Below are 17,749 nucleotides of genomic sequence, written 5' to 3' on the forward strand. Positions count from 1 at the left end.
GGAAAACACGGACCGGAGTTTTTTTAAAAACTGGATCTGGATCCGCATTTTCCCATGCCTTGCCGATACGCAATTTTTGGCAAATATCGGCAGCCGATCCGATCCAAATATCGGATCGGGACATCCCTAATGTAGACACATGAAAATATACGCTTGTTGTTGTTTTTTTATTTGTAGCCCCATGCTCTTTATAAGTGGTCAATTTATTAGATTAAACATGTGCATCATATTTGTCAGAGAACGTCATTAAGAATGTGCTGATAACACACTTCGACACAGACATACAGTTAGGTCCATAAAAATTTGGACATTGACACAATTTTCAGTGTTCCAGCTCTGTACAACACCACAATGGATTTGAAATGAAACGATCAAGATGTGCTTTAAGTGCAAACTTTGAGCTTTAATTTGAGGGTATTTATATCCAAATCAGGTGAACGGTGTGGGAATTACAACACATTTTATATGTGCCTTCCACCTTTTAAGGGACCAAAAGTAATTAGACAATTGGCTACTCAGCTGTTCCATGGCCAGGTGTGTGTTATTCCCTCAATATTTCATTTACAAGAAGCAGATACAAGGCCTAGAGTTTATTTCAAGTGTGGTTCAATATGAAGTCCAAAGAGCTGTCACTATCAGTGAAGCAAGACATAATTAGGCTGACAAATCAAAACAAACCCATCAGAGAGATAGCAAATACATTAGGTGTGGCCAAATCAAGTGTTTGGTACATTCTTAAGAAGAGAGAACGCACTGGTGAGCTCAGCAACACCAAAAGACCTGGAAGACCACAGAAAGTAAGTGTGGTGGATGACAGACGAATCCTTTCCCTTGTCAAGAAAAAAACCCTCCACAACAGTTGGCCAGATGAAGAAAACTCTACAGGAGGTAGGTGTATCTGTGTCTACGTCAACAATTAAGAGAATACTTCACCAGAGGAAATACAGAGGTTTCATCACAAGGTGTAAACCATTGGTGAGCCTCAAAAACTGGAGGGCCAGATTAGAGTTTGCCAAGAAACATCTAAAAGAGCCTATGCAGTTCTGGAACAATATCTTATGGACAGACGAGACAAAGATCAACTTGTAACCGAATATTTGAAAGAGAAGAGTATGGCGAAGGGAAGGAACTGCTCAAGATCCAAAGCATACCACCTCATCAGTGAAGCATGGTGGTGGTAGTGGCATGCATGGCTGCCAGTAGAACTGGATCTCTTATATTTATTGATGATGTGACAGCTGACAAAAGCAGCAGAATGAATTCTGAAGTGTTTGGGGCAATATTATCTGCTCATATTCACAATGCAGATGGACAACGACCTGAAGCATACTGCGAAAGCAACCAAATAGTTTTTTAAGGCAAAGAAGAGGAATGTTGTGCAATCACCTGACCTGAATCTGATTGAGCATGCATTTCCCTTGCTGAAGACAAAACTGAAGGGAAAATACCCAAAGAACAAGCAGGAACTGAAGACAGAGCATCACCAGGGACGAAACCCAGCGTCTGGTGATGTCTATGAGTTCCAGACTACAGGTTGTCATTGACTGCAAAGGATTTGCAACAAAGTATTAAAAAAGTGACAATTTGATTTATGATTGTCAGTTTGTCCAATTACTTTTGGGGCCTTAAAAGGTGGAAGGCGCATATAAAATGTGTTGTAATTCCTACTCCGTTCACCTTATTTGGATGTAAATACCCTCAAATTAAAGCTCAAAGTCTGCACTTAAAGCACATCTTGATCGTTTCATTTCAAATCCATTGTGGTGTTGTACAGAGCCGGAATACTGAAAATTGTGTCAATGTCCAAATATTTATGGACCTAACTGTATACTGTGAGTAAGAGGCGTCAGAGCAGAATAGGTTCCTTTTTTGTTTATGATAACATCAAGTGAATACAGATTAGGCTAAATGTGGTCACTGTAGATGTTCTTAACTTTGCTCTGAAGCTGTTTGACCTATTCTTGTGTCACCAACTGTTCGCACGAGAGCTGACTCCCAACTGGTATTGCTCTGAGGTATTACAATTTAATCAGCATACACTGTAATTTGTAGGGTTCTCATGAAACGCTGCCATTGGACAAACATTACTACACCTTTTTTATTAGGAATGTGGCAAATATACTAATATTTAAAACTAACTATACTAAAATCCAATTCAGTTGTAAAGAAAAATAGATACATCTTTATTATATTTTTCTTACAGGAGTATTCGAAAGTATTCAAAAGTTATGGTAAGAAAACAGTGGCTCCATCCTTTATTAGCTCTCATCTGCACTGGTGTGCTTATGTGACACATTTTATTAAAGAGACAGTAACAATTACCGTATTTTCCGGACTATAAGGCGCACTTAAAATCTTTTTTTCTCTCTCAAAACTCGACAGTGCGCCTTATAGCCCGGTGCGCCTAATGTACGGAATAATTCTGGTTTTGCTTACCGACCTCGAAGCAATTTTATTTGGTACATGGTGTAAGGATAAGTGTGACCAGTAGATGGCAGTCAAACATAAGAGATGTGTGGGCTGCACTATGATGCAACATGACTCAAGTAAACAACACCAACATTTGATATGTTGCATTGAAAATATAGAACATTACACACGGTGCTCAAAAATCTTACAAAAGGTTTTAGTACGACTTTGGTAAGCTATGAAGCCGCACCTCTTGATGGCTTGTCGGCGCATTAAACATACAAGTATTATTATGGTGTGTGTATAAGGTAAGACATAATTGTTTCGCAATATTATGCAAAAGCGATTTTTCTTACCTTCTGGTACCTGCTGATCTGCATTTTGGATCTGCATGAATCCAGAAAAATTGTGCGCGTCCGCCTTTGTAGTCTGTGACGATGCCGTAGTCAATAAGCTTCTTCTATTTCTCTATCTTCTTGTTATGGGACATTCATCCTCTGCTGTTGCCATTTCTAATATAAAGTAGTGTAAAGTTTTTACTTATATCTGTCAGTAAACTCGCCATGAAAGCGCTAAAACATACCGGTATAGTGAGTTAAATTATTCACCCAAGGAACCTTAGTTATTAGAGATTTCTTGTGTTGTTGTTTCCGGATGAGGAGATGCTGCTCTGTTATTGATTTAAGTAAAGTCTGAATGTCATTAAAACAGTTAACTCCATCTTTTGACACTTCTTCCACCCCCGTCCTTGCACGCTACACCGTTACAACAAAGATGACGGGGAGAAGACGTTGTCGAAGGTGAGCCACGTAAATAAGACCGCCCACAAAACGGCGCATCTGGAAGCGGCTTGAGGATGATCTGTAAAACATAACCTATGCAAGATTTTGACCAAAGAACCACCATTACATGTTATGTAGACCACAAGGAAGTGTTTTACATTCAGAAAAAATATATAATAATATGACTTCTTTAATGCGCCCTATAATCCGGTGCACCTTATATATGAAAAAAGATTGAAAATAGACCATTCATCGGCAGTGCGCCTTATAATCCAGTGCGCCCTGTAGTCCGGAAAATACGGTACTTAGAATTAAATTAAATATGTATCTGCAATGTTTAAATCAAAAGTTTGGACTCACTTTTATCTCACTATCTTACTCAGCAAAACCTATACCAGTACATTTAGTGCAGGGGCTAGTAAATTGTGTTCTTTATCTTGTGTTATATTATCAAAATGATTGTATGACTCAGCCATATTGTACTGAACAGAGACAAGTGTACTGGTTTCATTGCTTATCGTATATTTCTCCACTTAATCATCACTGGTGTACATATAAAACAAAAAAAAGCAAAATAAAAAGAGTAATAATTTTGTTCCTCTTGTAGCAAATCAAGTTTTTGCAAAACAGATTTAGTTGAACATTTGTATTAAAGATGTTTTACTATTCACGTCCATCATGTTTTTCTCTGCTGACACAATACGACTGTGGTACTTTTGTTGTGACGCTCCATTATTTTCACCTGTCAAACACAGACACGTCCTCTGCGTCGGAAGACGAGGGCTCTCTGCGTCGAAAGGGACATCTGGCCAACTCCACACCGTACCAGAGTCACAGCCACCCGGCCGTGGAGCACTGGTTTAACCGGGTCATTCAGGGTTCGTCCACTTCGTCTTCCGCGTCCTCCACCTCGTCCCACCCGGGAGGGAGATCTATCACCACCACCACCACCACCACCACCACCACTACCACCAACAGCACCGCCCACAGCAGCCTCAACGCCAACACCAAAGCTTCTGCACTGTCTAACCTTATGGCACACACCCACCTAGGTCAGTGACTCACACAAGACATTATTGTCATGGTTTTATGTACCATTTGTGCATATGTTATGTCACTGAATTTTATTTTTCTTAATAATAATAATAATTATTATTATTATTATAATTATTTTTCTTAACTTATAACTACATCCCATACAGAGAGCAGTCTGGTTTATAAAGCACTTTTTAAGGCAAGACAAAGAACACTAAGAGTTTTATAAGGTGTCTCTTTACTATTTTATTGTCCACCATTTACTGTCATTTAGGGTTTGCATTTTCCTTATTAGCTGGCTCATAGCTAATGGCTATGTGTCTGTATAATAGCTACAGTCGTGGTCAAAAGTTTACATTCACTTGTAAAGAACATAATGTTTCATCTGACATCACATGGACAAATATCTCTCTCTCTCTAACTGGGATTTATATAGCGCTTTTCTAAGTACCCAAAGTCGCTTTACATGTAGAACCCATCAATCATTCACACCTGGTGGTGGTAAGCTACTTTCATAGCCACAGCTGCCCTGGGGTAGACTGACGGAAGTGTGGCTGCAATTTGCGCCAACGGCCCCTCCGACCACCACCTATCATTCATCATTCAATTCACCGGTGTGAGTGGCACCGGGGGCAAAGGGTGAAGTGTCCCGCCCAAGGACACAACGGCAGCGATTTTTGGATGGTAAGAGGCGGGGAGCGAACCTGCAACCCCTCAGGTTTCTGGCACGGTTGCTCTACCCACTACGCCCCAATCAATAATATAATCAATCAATCAATCAATGTTTATTTATATAGCCCTAAATCACAAGTGTCTCAAAGGGCTGTATATAAGACCTTCTGGAGGAAAGTTCTGTGGTCAGATGAAACAAAAATTTTGCTTTTTGGCCACAATACCCAGCAATATGTGTGGAGGAAAAAAGTGAGGCCTTTAATCCCAGGAACACCATACCTACCGTTAGTGGTGGTAGTAGTTTTATGCTCTGGGCCTGTTTTGCTGCCAATGGAACTGGTGCTTTACAGGGAGTAAATGGGACAATAAAAAAGGATTACCTCCAAATTCTTCAGGTCAACCTAAAATTATCAGCCCCGAGGTTGGGTCTTTGGCACAGTTGGGTGTTCCAACAGGACAATGACCCCAAACACACGTCAAAATTGGTAAAGGAATGCATACTTGCCAACCCTCCCGGATTTTCCGGGAGACTCCCGAAATTCAGCGCCTCTCCCGAAAACCTCCCGGGACAAATTTTCTCCCGAAATTCAGGCGGAGCTGGAGGCCACGCCCCCTCCAGCTCCATGCGGACCTGAGTGACGTGTTGACAGCCTGTTCTCACGTCTGTTTTCCCACAATGCCTGCCCAATCACGTTATAACTGTAGAATGATCAAGGGCGAGTTATTGGTTTCTTATGTGGGTTTATTTTAGGCAGTTTCATTAACGTCCTCCAAACGCAGTAACAACACACAACAACAGCAGTCAAGTTGTCGTCTACTGTAAAGCAGTTTGTCTGCCGTAAACAGCAATGTTGTGACACTTTTAAACAGGACAATACTGCCATCTACTGTACATGCATACTGTATGTGACCCACCCATAATGTGTCACATTTTTGTGTTGATTTATTTATTTTATTTTGTGGTTTGAATTCGTTTTTGGAGCTGTCATTACACATTTATCAGTATTCACATTGGTCAGTAGGGGGCAGTAGGGCGTTTCTTCCCAATTGAATGCTATCACCTGCAGACCGGAAGTGTCTTGTCATTCTGATGAGCGCGACCAGTCTGTGAACAATTGAAACATCCTGTGTGCTTTTTCCTCCTGTATAACAGGTTAGTTTTGGTGAATCAACTCACTGAATCCATGTGGTCTTTATAAGTTTAAGTACACATTCTGATGGTGGAGCCTAACTCTAAAGTGTTTGTGAGTTGTAGTTTGTATTTGTGAATGAATCCAATGCACAGCTGCAGTAATCAATACAAAATTGCGACGTGAGTACGCAATGTTTATATAGGAACTTCTGATCCTAATTCAGACTCCCAAATTAGAGCTACCGTTTTCTTATTGATTTTATAATGTATATTTGTATAATGTGTGTGTTCTGAAATAGTGACAGAGAATAGAACAAGGATGGACAATTCAACCCTTAACTCAACAATGAGTAGAGGAGTGTTATGTGTGTGTATATGTGCAAATAAATGAACACTGAAATTCAAGTATTTCTTTTATATATATATATATATATATATATATATATATAGCTAGAATTCACTGAAAGTCAAGTATTTCTTATATATATATATCGCCTCACCCCCCGCCTCCCGGAATCGGAGGTCTCAAGGTTGGCAAGTATGAAGGAATGGCTAAATCAGGCTAGAATTAAGGTTTTAGAATGGCCTTCCCAAAGTCCTGACTTAAATGTGTGGACAATGCTGAAGAAACAAGTCCATGTCAGAATTTAGCTGAACTGCGCCAATTTTGTGAAGAGGAGTGGTCAAAAATTCAACCAGAAGCTTGTGGATGGCTACCAAAAGCGCCTTATTGCAGTGAAACTGGCCAAGGGACATGTAACCAAATATTAACATTGCTGTATGTATACTTTTGACCCAGCAGATTTGGTCACATTTTCAGTAGTCGCATGATAAATTCATAAAGGAACCAAACTTCATTAATGTTTTTTGTGACCAACAAGTATGTGCTCCAATCACTCTATCACAAAAAAATAAGAGTTGTAGAAATTATTGGAAAATGACAGCCATGACATTATGTCCTTCACAAGTGTATGTAAACCTTTGACCATGACTGTATATGTGATACTAGTACTACTACTGGGTGCATTATGGCATAATGTCTTTGGTTTTACTTGTTTACTATATATTACAATGATCCAATCTTTTGACGTCCAATTTGTACGTATTTCAAAGCCACTTGGATAATGCAGCTTTGATTAATTAGTTCCAGGGTCAATCTTTTACCATTCCAACATTTTCTTTTCTTAAGCTATACCAAAAAAGTTAACATAAGAAGAAATATAAACATGATTAAATATCTGAAAAAATACATATTTTTGACAAACACAATATGTTTTCTTACCATCTTAGACTTTAAACGGTTTGTTTTTAACCTTTATGCAGCTGCCTGGATATTGCTAAATTGTGTTGCTAAAAATGTTGAAAGTATTATATCCCTTATCTTATGGCTTTAAGCTTGTACATTTTGTCACACTTAACGCACACACATTACTTTTGTGTTTTGTCACTTAATGATAAGGATTTAGCAGAGTTTAGTTTGTAACATTAGCTATCATTGAATGCATGGTTTCATTTACATGTGAAGTGATTTATATTTATGTAGTTGATCATGGCGCACCACTATGGCAAAATAAAAGCCGGCACTCCTTAAAAATTACTTTTTTAACGTGATTTAGGTAATATATTGTATGAATAGACCTATATAGTATATTATTTATTGATTGGCCATAATTAGTTTGAAGAACATTTCAAAGATCATGAAATGTTGCTGTATGCTTTATTGCGAAAAACATGCATCTAAATCGCCTGTTAGTTGGGTTGCCAGGGGTCGGCAACCCAAAATGTTGAAAGAGCCATATTGGACCAAAAAAAAAAAAAAAAAAAAAATCTGTCTGAAGCCGCAAAAAATTTAAAGTCTTATATAAGTGTTATAATGAAGGCAACACATGATGTAAGTGTCTTTATTAGCTGTAATAGCCTACTATCAAAATGACTTGGTGTCTCAGGCTGACGAACAACATGGCGCACAAACTCTGGAGCCGCAAAAAATTAAAAGCCTTATATAAGTGTTATAATGAAGGCAACACATGATGTAAGTGTCTTTATTAGCTGTAATAGCCTACTATCAAAATTACTTGGTGTCTCAGGCTGACGAACAACATGGCGCACAAACAACAATGAGAAATGCAGCCAATATTACATACAGTTAATGTGTCATGAGACATGCAAATATAAATTAAATACACAAGGGACTAAAGTAAAGGAAATTAAATGAGCTCAAATATACCTACAAACGAGGCATAATGGTGCAATGTGTGCATACAATAGCCTAAATAGCATGTTAGCATCGATTAGCCTGCAGTCATGGATTGACCAAATATGCCTGATAAGCACTCCAGCAAATCAAAAAAATCAACAAAGCTCACCTTTGTGCATTCACGCACAGCATAAAATGTTTGGTGGACAAAATGAGACAATAAGGAGTGGCATAAAACACGTCTTTCTGTGGCAGCATCGGAGAAAGTTGCACATGTAAAAACTACGATGAGTTCAATGATCGCTGAAATTCGTAGGACAAAACGGTGCTTGCCAAATACATTCTCTGTGTGGAGTTTGCGTGTTGTCCGTGTGTGGTTTTACTCCAGGTACTCCGGCTTCCTCCCATACTAACAAAAAATGCATGTTAGGTTTTGTTGGAGACTGTACATTTGACCATAGTTATGAATGTGAGTGTGAATGATCGTTTGTCTATATGTGCCCTGTGATTGGCTGGCTTAATGACAATTCTCCGCCTACATCCCAAAGTCAACTGGGATAGGCTCCAGATTACCCCCTCGGCCATAATGTGGATAAGAGATATAGAAAATAGATGGATGTGCAAGTTTCTTCTGTTAATTTTCCTTAGCCTGTCATCGAGCTTTTCCATTTGTTGTTTGTTTTTTATCTTAGCTGGGTTTAAAAAAAAAAAAATTGTATATCTTAATTAAACTCTCCTGTTATTTTCTTCTGCTTTGTTCATGTAAATCGTCTTAGAAAAGCGATGTATAAATTTAATGTATTATTTTTATCATTATCATTGTATGGTAGCATTATAGGGGAACTGCACTTTTTTTTAAATATTGCCTATAGTTCACAATCCTTATGAGAGACAAGAAAACAAAGGCATTCTAATTTGTAAAAAATCGGCTCCATCTTGGTGGCTGGCAATGCAACTAATGGGAGTTTGTTTCAGGAAGTAGGAACACACATTTGTTACCGGAAGTCTAGAAGTGCGCTGCTATGGAAATTGAAACAAATGCGCTGAGGAAAGAAGTTCCGGTAATGCATAAAATGAGCAAAATACGGTAATTATTGAACATATTACATATTGTTATGAACGTGTCCGTTACTACATTATATATAGACTTGCAGTGTCTATATAAAACGTTGAAGGAGGGTTTTGAAGTTGCTTTAGAGGGTTTTGAAGTCTACAACGGTGACTCCCATTAGTCGTATTTTGCAAGATGTTTTTAATCATCTTTAGGATGCTAAAAAAAAAAGACACAGGTTCTTGTCTCTCATAATGATTGTGAACGGCAAAAAAAATAAAAAAGTACAGTTCCCCTTTAAGCTTGCGGCATTACTGTGGAGCCCAACTTTCGTCCTGTATAATTGTTTTGCTCTTTTTCAGTTTATACAAACCGTTCTAATAATTTAGCATAATTCCTACATGTATGTGCACTTCATGTGTATATTGATTTACTTTCATGTCTGTGCTGCTTTGTAGGGATGGGAATTGCTAAGATTTTTCAGGTTCCGATTCCACTTTCGAGTCATTTCCTTATCGGTTCTTTTATCGATTATTATTTGGAAAAAAGGAGAACAAAAAGGTGGGTTAGTGTTAATTTAGTTTAGTTTAGAGGTAACATGACCTTACAGAACCCAACAGTGAGGTTTTAAGAGGAACATACAAAGCATAGGAAATATGTGTATATACAGTATATATATATATATATATATCATACTTGCCAACCTTGAGACCTCCGATTTCGGGAGGTGGGTGGTGGGGGGCGTGGTCGGGGGGCGTGGTTAAGAGGGGAGGAGTATATTTACAGCTAGAATTCACCAAGTCAAGTATTTCGTATACAGGTAAAAGCCAGTAAATTAGAATATTTTGAAAAACTTGATTTATTTCAGTAATTGCATTCAAAAGGTGTAACTTGTACATTATATTTATTCATTGCACACATACTGATGCATTCAAATGTTTATTTCATTTAATTTTGATGATTTGAAGTGGCAACAAATGAAAATCCAATCTCCATCTCCATAGAGCAGGTCAGCAGCAGGAAGCATGAAGTGCTCTAAAACTTGCTGGTAGACGGCTGCGTTGACCCTGGATCTCAGGAAACAGAGTGGACCGACACCAGCAGATGACATGGCACCCCAAACCATCACTGATGGTGGAAACTTTACACTAGACTTCAGGCAACGTGGATCCTGTGCCTCTCCTGTCTTCCTCCAGACTCTGGGACCTCGATTTCCAAAGGAAATGCAAAATTTGCATGGTTGGGTGATGGTTTGAGGTGCCATGTCATCTGCTGGTGTCGGTCCACTCTGTTTCCTGAGATCCAGGGTCAACGCAGCCGTCTACCAGCAAGTTTTAGAGCACTTCATGCTTCCTGCTGCTGACCTGCTCTATGGAGATGGAGATTTCAAGTTCCAACAGGACTTGGCGCCTGCACACAGCGCAAAATCTACCCGTGCCTGGTTTACGGACCATGGTATTTCTGTTCTAAATTGGCCCGCCAACTCCCCTGACCTTAGCCCCATAGAAAATCTGTGGGGTATTGTGAAAAGGAAGATGCAGAATGCCAGACCCAAAAACGCAGAAGAGTTGAAGGCCACTATCAGAGCAACCTGGGCTCTCATAACACCTGAGCAGTGCCAGAAACTCATCGACTCCATGCCACGCCGCATTAACGCAGTAATTGAGGCAAAAGGAGCTCCAACCAAGTATTGAGTATTGTACATGCTCATATTTTTCATTTTCATACTTTTCAGTTGGCCAACATTTCTAAAAATCCCTTTTTTGTATTAGCCTTAAGTAATATTCTAATTTTGTGACACACGGAATTTTGGATTTTCATTTGTTGCCACTTCAAATCATCAAAATGAAATGAAATAAACATTTGAATGCATCAGTCTGTGTGCAATGAATAAATATAATGTACAAGTTACACCTTTTGAATGCAATTACTGAAATAAAAGTTTTTCAAAATATTCTAATTTACTGGCTTTTACCTGTGTGTGTGTGTGTGTGTGTGTGTGTATATATATATATATATATACATATATATATATTTTATATATATATATATATATATATATATATATATATATATATATATATATGTATATATATATATATATATATATAGATATAAATATAAAAAATATTCTTCTGTAAAATATTCTTCTGTAAAATTTAACAAAATAAAACTGGTGGAAATTACACAAAAATTTAACATTTAGTAACATGTGAGATTCACTCATTACACACAAAGCCATGTCAAGCCTTTGTTTATTCTAATTTTGATGATTATGGCTTACAGCTTATGAAAACCTTGAATAGAAAATCTCAGAAAATGTGGGGTCTCCAAAATGTTTTAATTCCATTTAGATATACGATGGTGACAATAATTCATGTCAAACATGACACACCACTCTTGAGCTGTCACTTGAGAGCAGAAAGAAGCGCTTCCTGATAAACGCAGTTTGGCGCTTCACTCAAATGACACAGCAGCTGTATTGGTCACATGTCAACACTCTGTCAATCAACTGTCATCTGTCATATCCATAGCAGCCTCTTGCTCTTTCTCACCTGCACCAACACACACACACTCGTGGCACTTAGCCACTAATGCGTTTATGGCCACACTAAAAGTCAGACAACTCCAACTCCACACATAAGTGTAAATTTCAGGTCGTTACACTATGACTCCCCTGGACTTTTTTTTCTATTGTCATTTACGTAGAATGTCAATTTATGGATGTTAACCAATAAATGCTAATACAAACATATATTTTGCAAACAAAGTTACAGGAATGTGCACTTTATCTCATACTTACATCTCATAGTGCAATTTAAGAATATTTTAAGGGGAACTAAATGTAATTTGTGAAAGGGGTACAAATGATTTCCAAAGCAAGACCCCCACCCGGACATACAATACTAGCACACAGTTCATGAAAAACACCCTTTTTTTGTTATTTTCAATGTAATATTAGAAAATACTCTCATATAAATGACTGCTGTATTTCATTATAATAATAAAACATTTCAATTGTTTTAATATCAAGTTTGAGACCGGTGTAATGTCGGTATGGTCACATTGCGCACATCTGATGTTGCTCACATGTGCTCCACTAAATGCGCAGGGAGTTTTTGCGTTTGCTTACACACATGACAAATTAGAGGGAACGCATATTTAGACGGTCAGAAATAAAAACTGATAGACAAATCGTCTATTTAGCAAAATTCCATAATTTTATCGCTGCTGGATGACTTACTCTAAGGGGCTGATTAAAATAAATTCAATTGATGGGTTTTGATGTAATGTATTTTTTTAATGACAGTCGTTTTTTCACATAGAATACACTATATTGCCAAAAGTATTTGGCCACCCATCCAAATGATCAGAATCAGGTGTCCTAATCACTTGGCCCGGCCACAGGTGTATAAAATCCAGCACTTAGGCATGGAGACTGTTTCTACAAACATTTATGAAAGAATGGGCCGCTCTCAGGAGCTCAGTGATTTCCAGCGTGGAACTGTCATAGGATGCCACCTGTGCAACAAATCCAGTCATGAAATTTTTTTTCGCTCCTAAATATTTTAAAGTCAACTGTTGACTTTATTATAAGAAAATGGAAGAGTTTGGGAACAACAGCAACTCAGCCACCAATTGGTAGGCCACATAAACTGACAGAGAGGGTTCAGCGGATGCTGAAGCGCATAGTGCAAAGACTTTCTGCACAGTCAGTTGCTACAGAGCTCCAAACTTCATGTGACCTTCCAATTAGCCCACGTACAGTACGCAGGGAGCTTCATGGAATGGGTTTCCATGGCTGAGCAGCTGCATCTAAGCCATACATCACCAAGTCCAATGCAAAGCGTCGGATGCAGTGGTGTAAAGCACGTCACCACTGGACTCTAGAGCAGTGGTGACGCATTCTCTGGAGTGATGAATCACGCTTTTCTATCTGGTAATCTGATGGACGAGTCTCGGTTTGGAGGTTGCCAGGAGAACCCTACATTTTGGACTGCATTGTGCCGAGTGTGACATTTGGCGGAGGAAGAATTATGGTGTGGGATTGTTTTTCAGGAGTTGGGCTTGGCCCCTTAGTTCCAGTGAAAGGAATTTTGAATGCTCCAGAATACCAAAACATTTTGGACAATTCCATGCTTCCAACCTTGTGGGAACAGTTTGGAGCGGGCCCCTTCCTCTTCCAACATGACTGTGCACCAGTGCACAAAGCAAGGTCCATAAAGACATGGATGACAGAGTCTGGTGTGGATGAACTTGACTGGCCTGCACAGAGTCCTGACCTGAACCCGATAGAACACCTTTGGGATGAATTAGAACGGAGACTGATAGCCAGGCCTTCTCGACCAACATCAGTGTGTGACCTCACCAATGCGCTTTTGGAAGAATGGTTGAAACTTCCTATAAACACCTTGCAACCTTGTGGACAGCCTTCCCAGAAGAGTTGAAGCTGCACCGACATCATATTGAACCCTATGGGTTAGGAATGGGATGGCACTTCAAGTTCATATGTGAGTCAAGGCAGGTGGCCAAATACTTTTGGCAATATAGTGTATATATTATTAAAAACAACCTGTATGATAAAAACTTCTTGAAGTATGCATCTTTGGCGTTTAAGTTTTTTAAATCCTAATTTAATTAAGGCGATCTGCGCCATTTTTCAATTGCACATGCAGTGTTGGTAGATCACACGCAAAATTCCCACTAAGGTAAATCAGGCTCCTTGTGTTTCATAATGCATTGATGCTTTTGTATCATTTGAATTATCACTACTAATGATGATAAGCAAATTGGTCTAACATAGAAAGTGCCTTGTACAAAAAGTGTTATATGTCAAAAATATATTTTTTCGATCTGAGATTTCAGTTTTTGCAGTGCATACATATTTTATAAAAAAGGTTATTGACTAATGTAATGTGGAATTGAAGACTATGACGGCTAGGGAATTAGCGGCTAGTACTAGTTGCTAAGCGGTCCCCTCCAAGGTTTCTCATTGTATCCCATTGGGTGGAGTTTTTTTCTTGCCTTGATGTGGGATCTGAGCCGAGGATATCGTTGTGGCTTGTGCAGCCCTTTGAGACACTTGTGATTTTGGGCTATAAAAATAAACTTTGATTGATTGAGTGATTGATAAGCTGACTGAAGTTCCACTATTTGTGTATGATTTTGACACACGCATTGTACATTTCCTTTACCTTTATTTTATCAATAGTTTGTAATTAATAATTCTGTCTGGATGTTGTCGTGCTAACTTTTGGCCCTTTTGTTTTTTAACCCCGTCAACCACAGATAACCACATAGCACCCCCAGACGTCACAGGCCTCTCGGAAGGCTCCTCGCTTCACGCGGAGCAGTCCTACGGAGGGTCGGTGCGAGGAGTCTCCCGTGGCTATAACCACCACACGAGCATCATGGAGACGGCAGATGGTGAGCATCCTTCCCACATCCGTAGCACACACCTCCAGTTTGCCTTTCTCCCCTGCTGTGTGTCCCTCTGTTTTTCTTTGTAGCCAGTCTGCTCGTCAGACTGGCTCAAGCTGCTGGCTGACCCTCTTGTGTTGCCATGGTAACGCCTCACTTCTCCTCCTTTGCCTCCACTCCAAATTTTATGTCTGAATCGTTGCTCTATGATAAAACATCTTGTTTTGTTATTCAGAAGAATGACAATTTTTCTGCACTTTTAAACATTTTAATCAGGTGGGAGTGTTTTTTTTTTTTTTTACAGTGATGGTCATGAGTTATACAAACAGCCTTAAAGTACCATTCATCATCAAATACCGCCCGCACAGAAATCTTGATCACAAGGACGGCGATATTAATCATCCATTTCATGTACCAAGTAGTCTTTTAAATAAAAAAAGTCATCCTTGGGTTTTTTTTCTCAATTAAAAGTCCAATGCTGTATTCAAAGTTACTCCTGTGTGTATGTGTAAAAGTCTAGAGCAGTGGTAACCAAACGTTTTGCATACAAAACCCAAAACCAGTGAGGTTGGCACGTTGTGTAAATGGTAAATAAAAACAGAATACAATGATTTGCAAATTATTTTCAACCTATATTCAATTGAACAGACTGCAAAGACCAGATACTTAACGTTCAAACTGAAAAACTTTGTTATTTTTTGCAAATATTATCTCATTTGGAATTTGATGTGCTGCAACATGTTTCAAAAAAGCTAGCACTAGTGGCAAAAAAGACTGAGACAGTTGAGGAATGCTCATCAAACACTTATTTGGAACATCCCACAGGTGAATAGGCTAATTGGGAACAGGTGGGAGCCATGAAAAGTGTTTTGTGGTCTGACGAGTCCACATTTCAAATTGTTTTTGGAAACTGTAGACGTTGTGTCTTCTGGACCAAAGAGGAAAAGAACCATCCGGATTGTTCTTGGCGCAAATGCCAGCATCTGTGATGGCATGGGGGTGCATTAGTGGCCAAGGCATGGGTAACTTTCACATCTGTGAAGGCACCATTAATGCTGAAAGGTACATACAGGTTTTGGAGTAACATATGTTGCCATCCAAGAAACGTTATCATGGACGCCCCTGTTTATTTCAGCAAGACAATGCCAAGCCAAGTGTTACAACAACTTCATAGTAAAAGAGTGCGGGTACTAGACTGGCCTGCCTGTAGTCCAGACCTGTCTTCCATTGAAAATGTGTGGCGCATTATGAAGCCTAAAATACCACAACGGAGACTGTACATCAAGCAAGAATGGGAAAGAATTCCACCTGAAAAGCTTAAAGAATGGGTCTCCTCAGTTCCCAAACGTTTACTGAGTGTTGTTAAAAGGAAAGGCCATGTAACACAGTGGTAAAAATGCCCCTGTGCCAACGTTTTTGCAACGTGTTGCGGCCATTACATTCTAAGTTAATGAATATTTGCAAAAAAAATTATATAAGTTTCTTAGTTCGAACATTAACTATCTTGTCTTTGCAGTCTATCCAATTGAATATAAGTTGAAAATGATTTGCAAATCATTATATTCTGTTTTTATTTACCATTTACACAACGTGCCAACTTCACTGGTTTTGGTGTTTGTACAAAACACAAAATAAAAATGTGCATTTAGACTAATTGTGTTTCACACTTAAAATGAGGGGTGTCCAATTATTGTAAAATGTCCGATATAATCTCTGATAAAAGTAATCCTTCTGCACATTAACTTGTGCAAAGCGGGACAGCCAGTTAACATCTAAATATCCTCCAATAAACATACAATGTTGGTATTTTCTTGTATTTTAGTCAAGTCCGTTACCAAAGGTAAACATGATAGGCTTATTGCTACTAAGAGCTAGCAACTACTCAACAGCTAAGCACACAATAGCACACAAGCCAGACATTTGTTGTAAATGTCCTTTATGAAACTAATACATCATTCAATCAATCAATCAACATGTATTTTTCTAGCCCTTAATCACAAATGTCTCAAAGGGCTGCACAAGCCACAACGTCATCCTAGGCTCACATCCCACAAAACAGCACAATAAACATCCTTAATACAACTAAAACAGCACATTTGTCAATATAAACAAATATAAACTAATCATAGATATGTATTGCATACACATACCAAGTCTTCAAGGCAGAAGCGTATAAGAAAGCATCCCTCAACAAACGTGTCCGCAGCCTTATAATCTTATGTGTCATACCACTCCACTTCAACTTAAAGACAGCACAAGCCTATTTCAAACGGTTAATAATAGGTTAGTGTGTTTCATACCTGCCACTGTTCTGAGTAATTTACTTGATGAAGCCTTTTCTAACATACCACACTAAAAAATAATACAAGTATGCATGATTTGTGCTGATATCGTATCGGATCAATATTGCTTTTAGCCAATACACCAGGCTCCAATTTTGAGAAAAAGTTGACACCCCTACTGAAAATATCTGTGTTTGGCCCACATTTTAATTATGGCCCTTGTGGGCGTATAGTTTGGGCAACCCAATATGCCATCAATGATTGTATGAGCTTGAAAAAGGTCAGTGTGAATATGTAAAACATTTGGGAAGGCAGAACTTTAAAAATAATTATTTTCCTAAAAAATATTGAATTAGTAAATTAATTACCTTATCAGCAGTTACCAGGAAAGTAATTGTTGCATTACTTCAAAAACATTTTTAATAAAAAAAATACTTCAAACATCTGGCTTGTGGTGTTAAGAGCCTTTAATATGCACGCTTATTTTACGACATGTTGTGTTTTGTGTTGATGTTTGAAGTTCTGATGTCCGTGAACACACCTCTTGTGAATGTGATAACATTCCTATATTGCCTCATTAATTTATTTATATCCTATAGTCGATCAAGGACATTTAGTGAAATGTCCGTCCATATTTATTCACAAAGATTATGTCCAGTTTTTTCTTCCCCAAAGGCACAGGTGCTCCTATCAGAGAACAAACTTGGAATGAGGCATAATTCTGCTCATTGACTTACCCATTTGTTTCTCCTCCAGGCTGTGAGTGGA

At 38.6% G+C, this 17,749-nt stretch overlaps 1 protein-coding gene across 6 annotated transcripts in view; it reads left to right on the forward strand.

The window, feature by feature from the left end:
- The window catches only part of dip2a (disco-interacting protein 2 homolog A), a 256,191-nt gene that overhangs the window by 150,581 nt on the left and 87,861 nt on the right, over positions 1–17,749 (forward strand). For 4 of the 6 annotated variants that reach the window (XM_061971477.2, XM_061971478.2, XM_061971481.2 and 1 more), the window contains 3 exons: positions 3,947–4,243; positions 14,568–14,705; positions 17,738–17,749. The exon at positions 17,738–17,749 is cut by the window's right edge and continues 30 nt beyond it. In XM_061971477.2, the coding sequence (XP_061827461.1) occupies positions 3,947–4,243; positions 14,568–14,705; positions 17,738–17,749 (447 nt within the window). The remainder of the gene's footprint in view (positions 1–3,946; positions 4,244–14,567; positions 14,706–17,737) is intronic. The other 2 variants (XM_061971479.2, XM_061971480.2) reach the window with 1 other exon arrangement.

The sequence above is a fragment of the Nerophis lumbriciformis genome, linkage group LG13 (genome assembly GCF_033978685.3).
Source record: "Nerophis lumbriciformis linkage group LG13, RoL_Nlum_v2.1, whole genome shotgun sequence".
Classification (NCBI taxonomy): Eukaryota; Metazoa; Chordata; class Actinopteri; order Syngnathiformes; family Syngnathidae; genus Nerophis; species Nerophis lumbriciformis.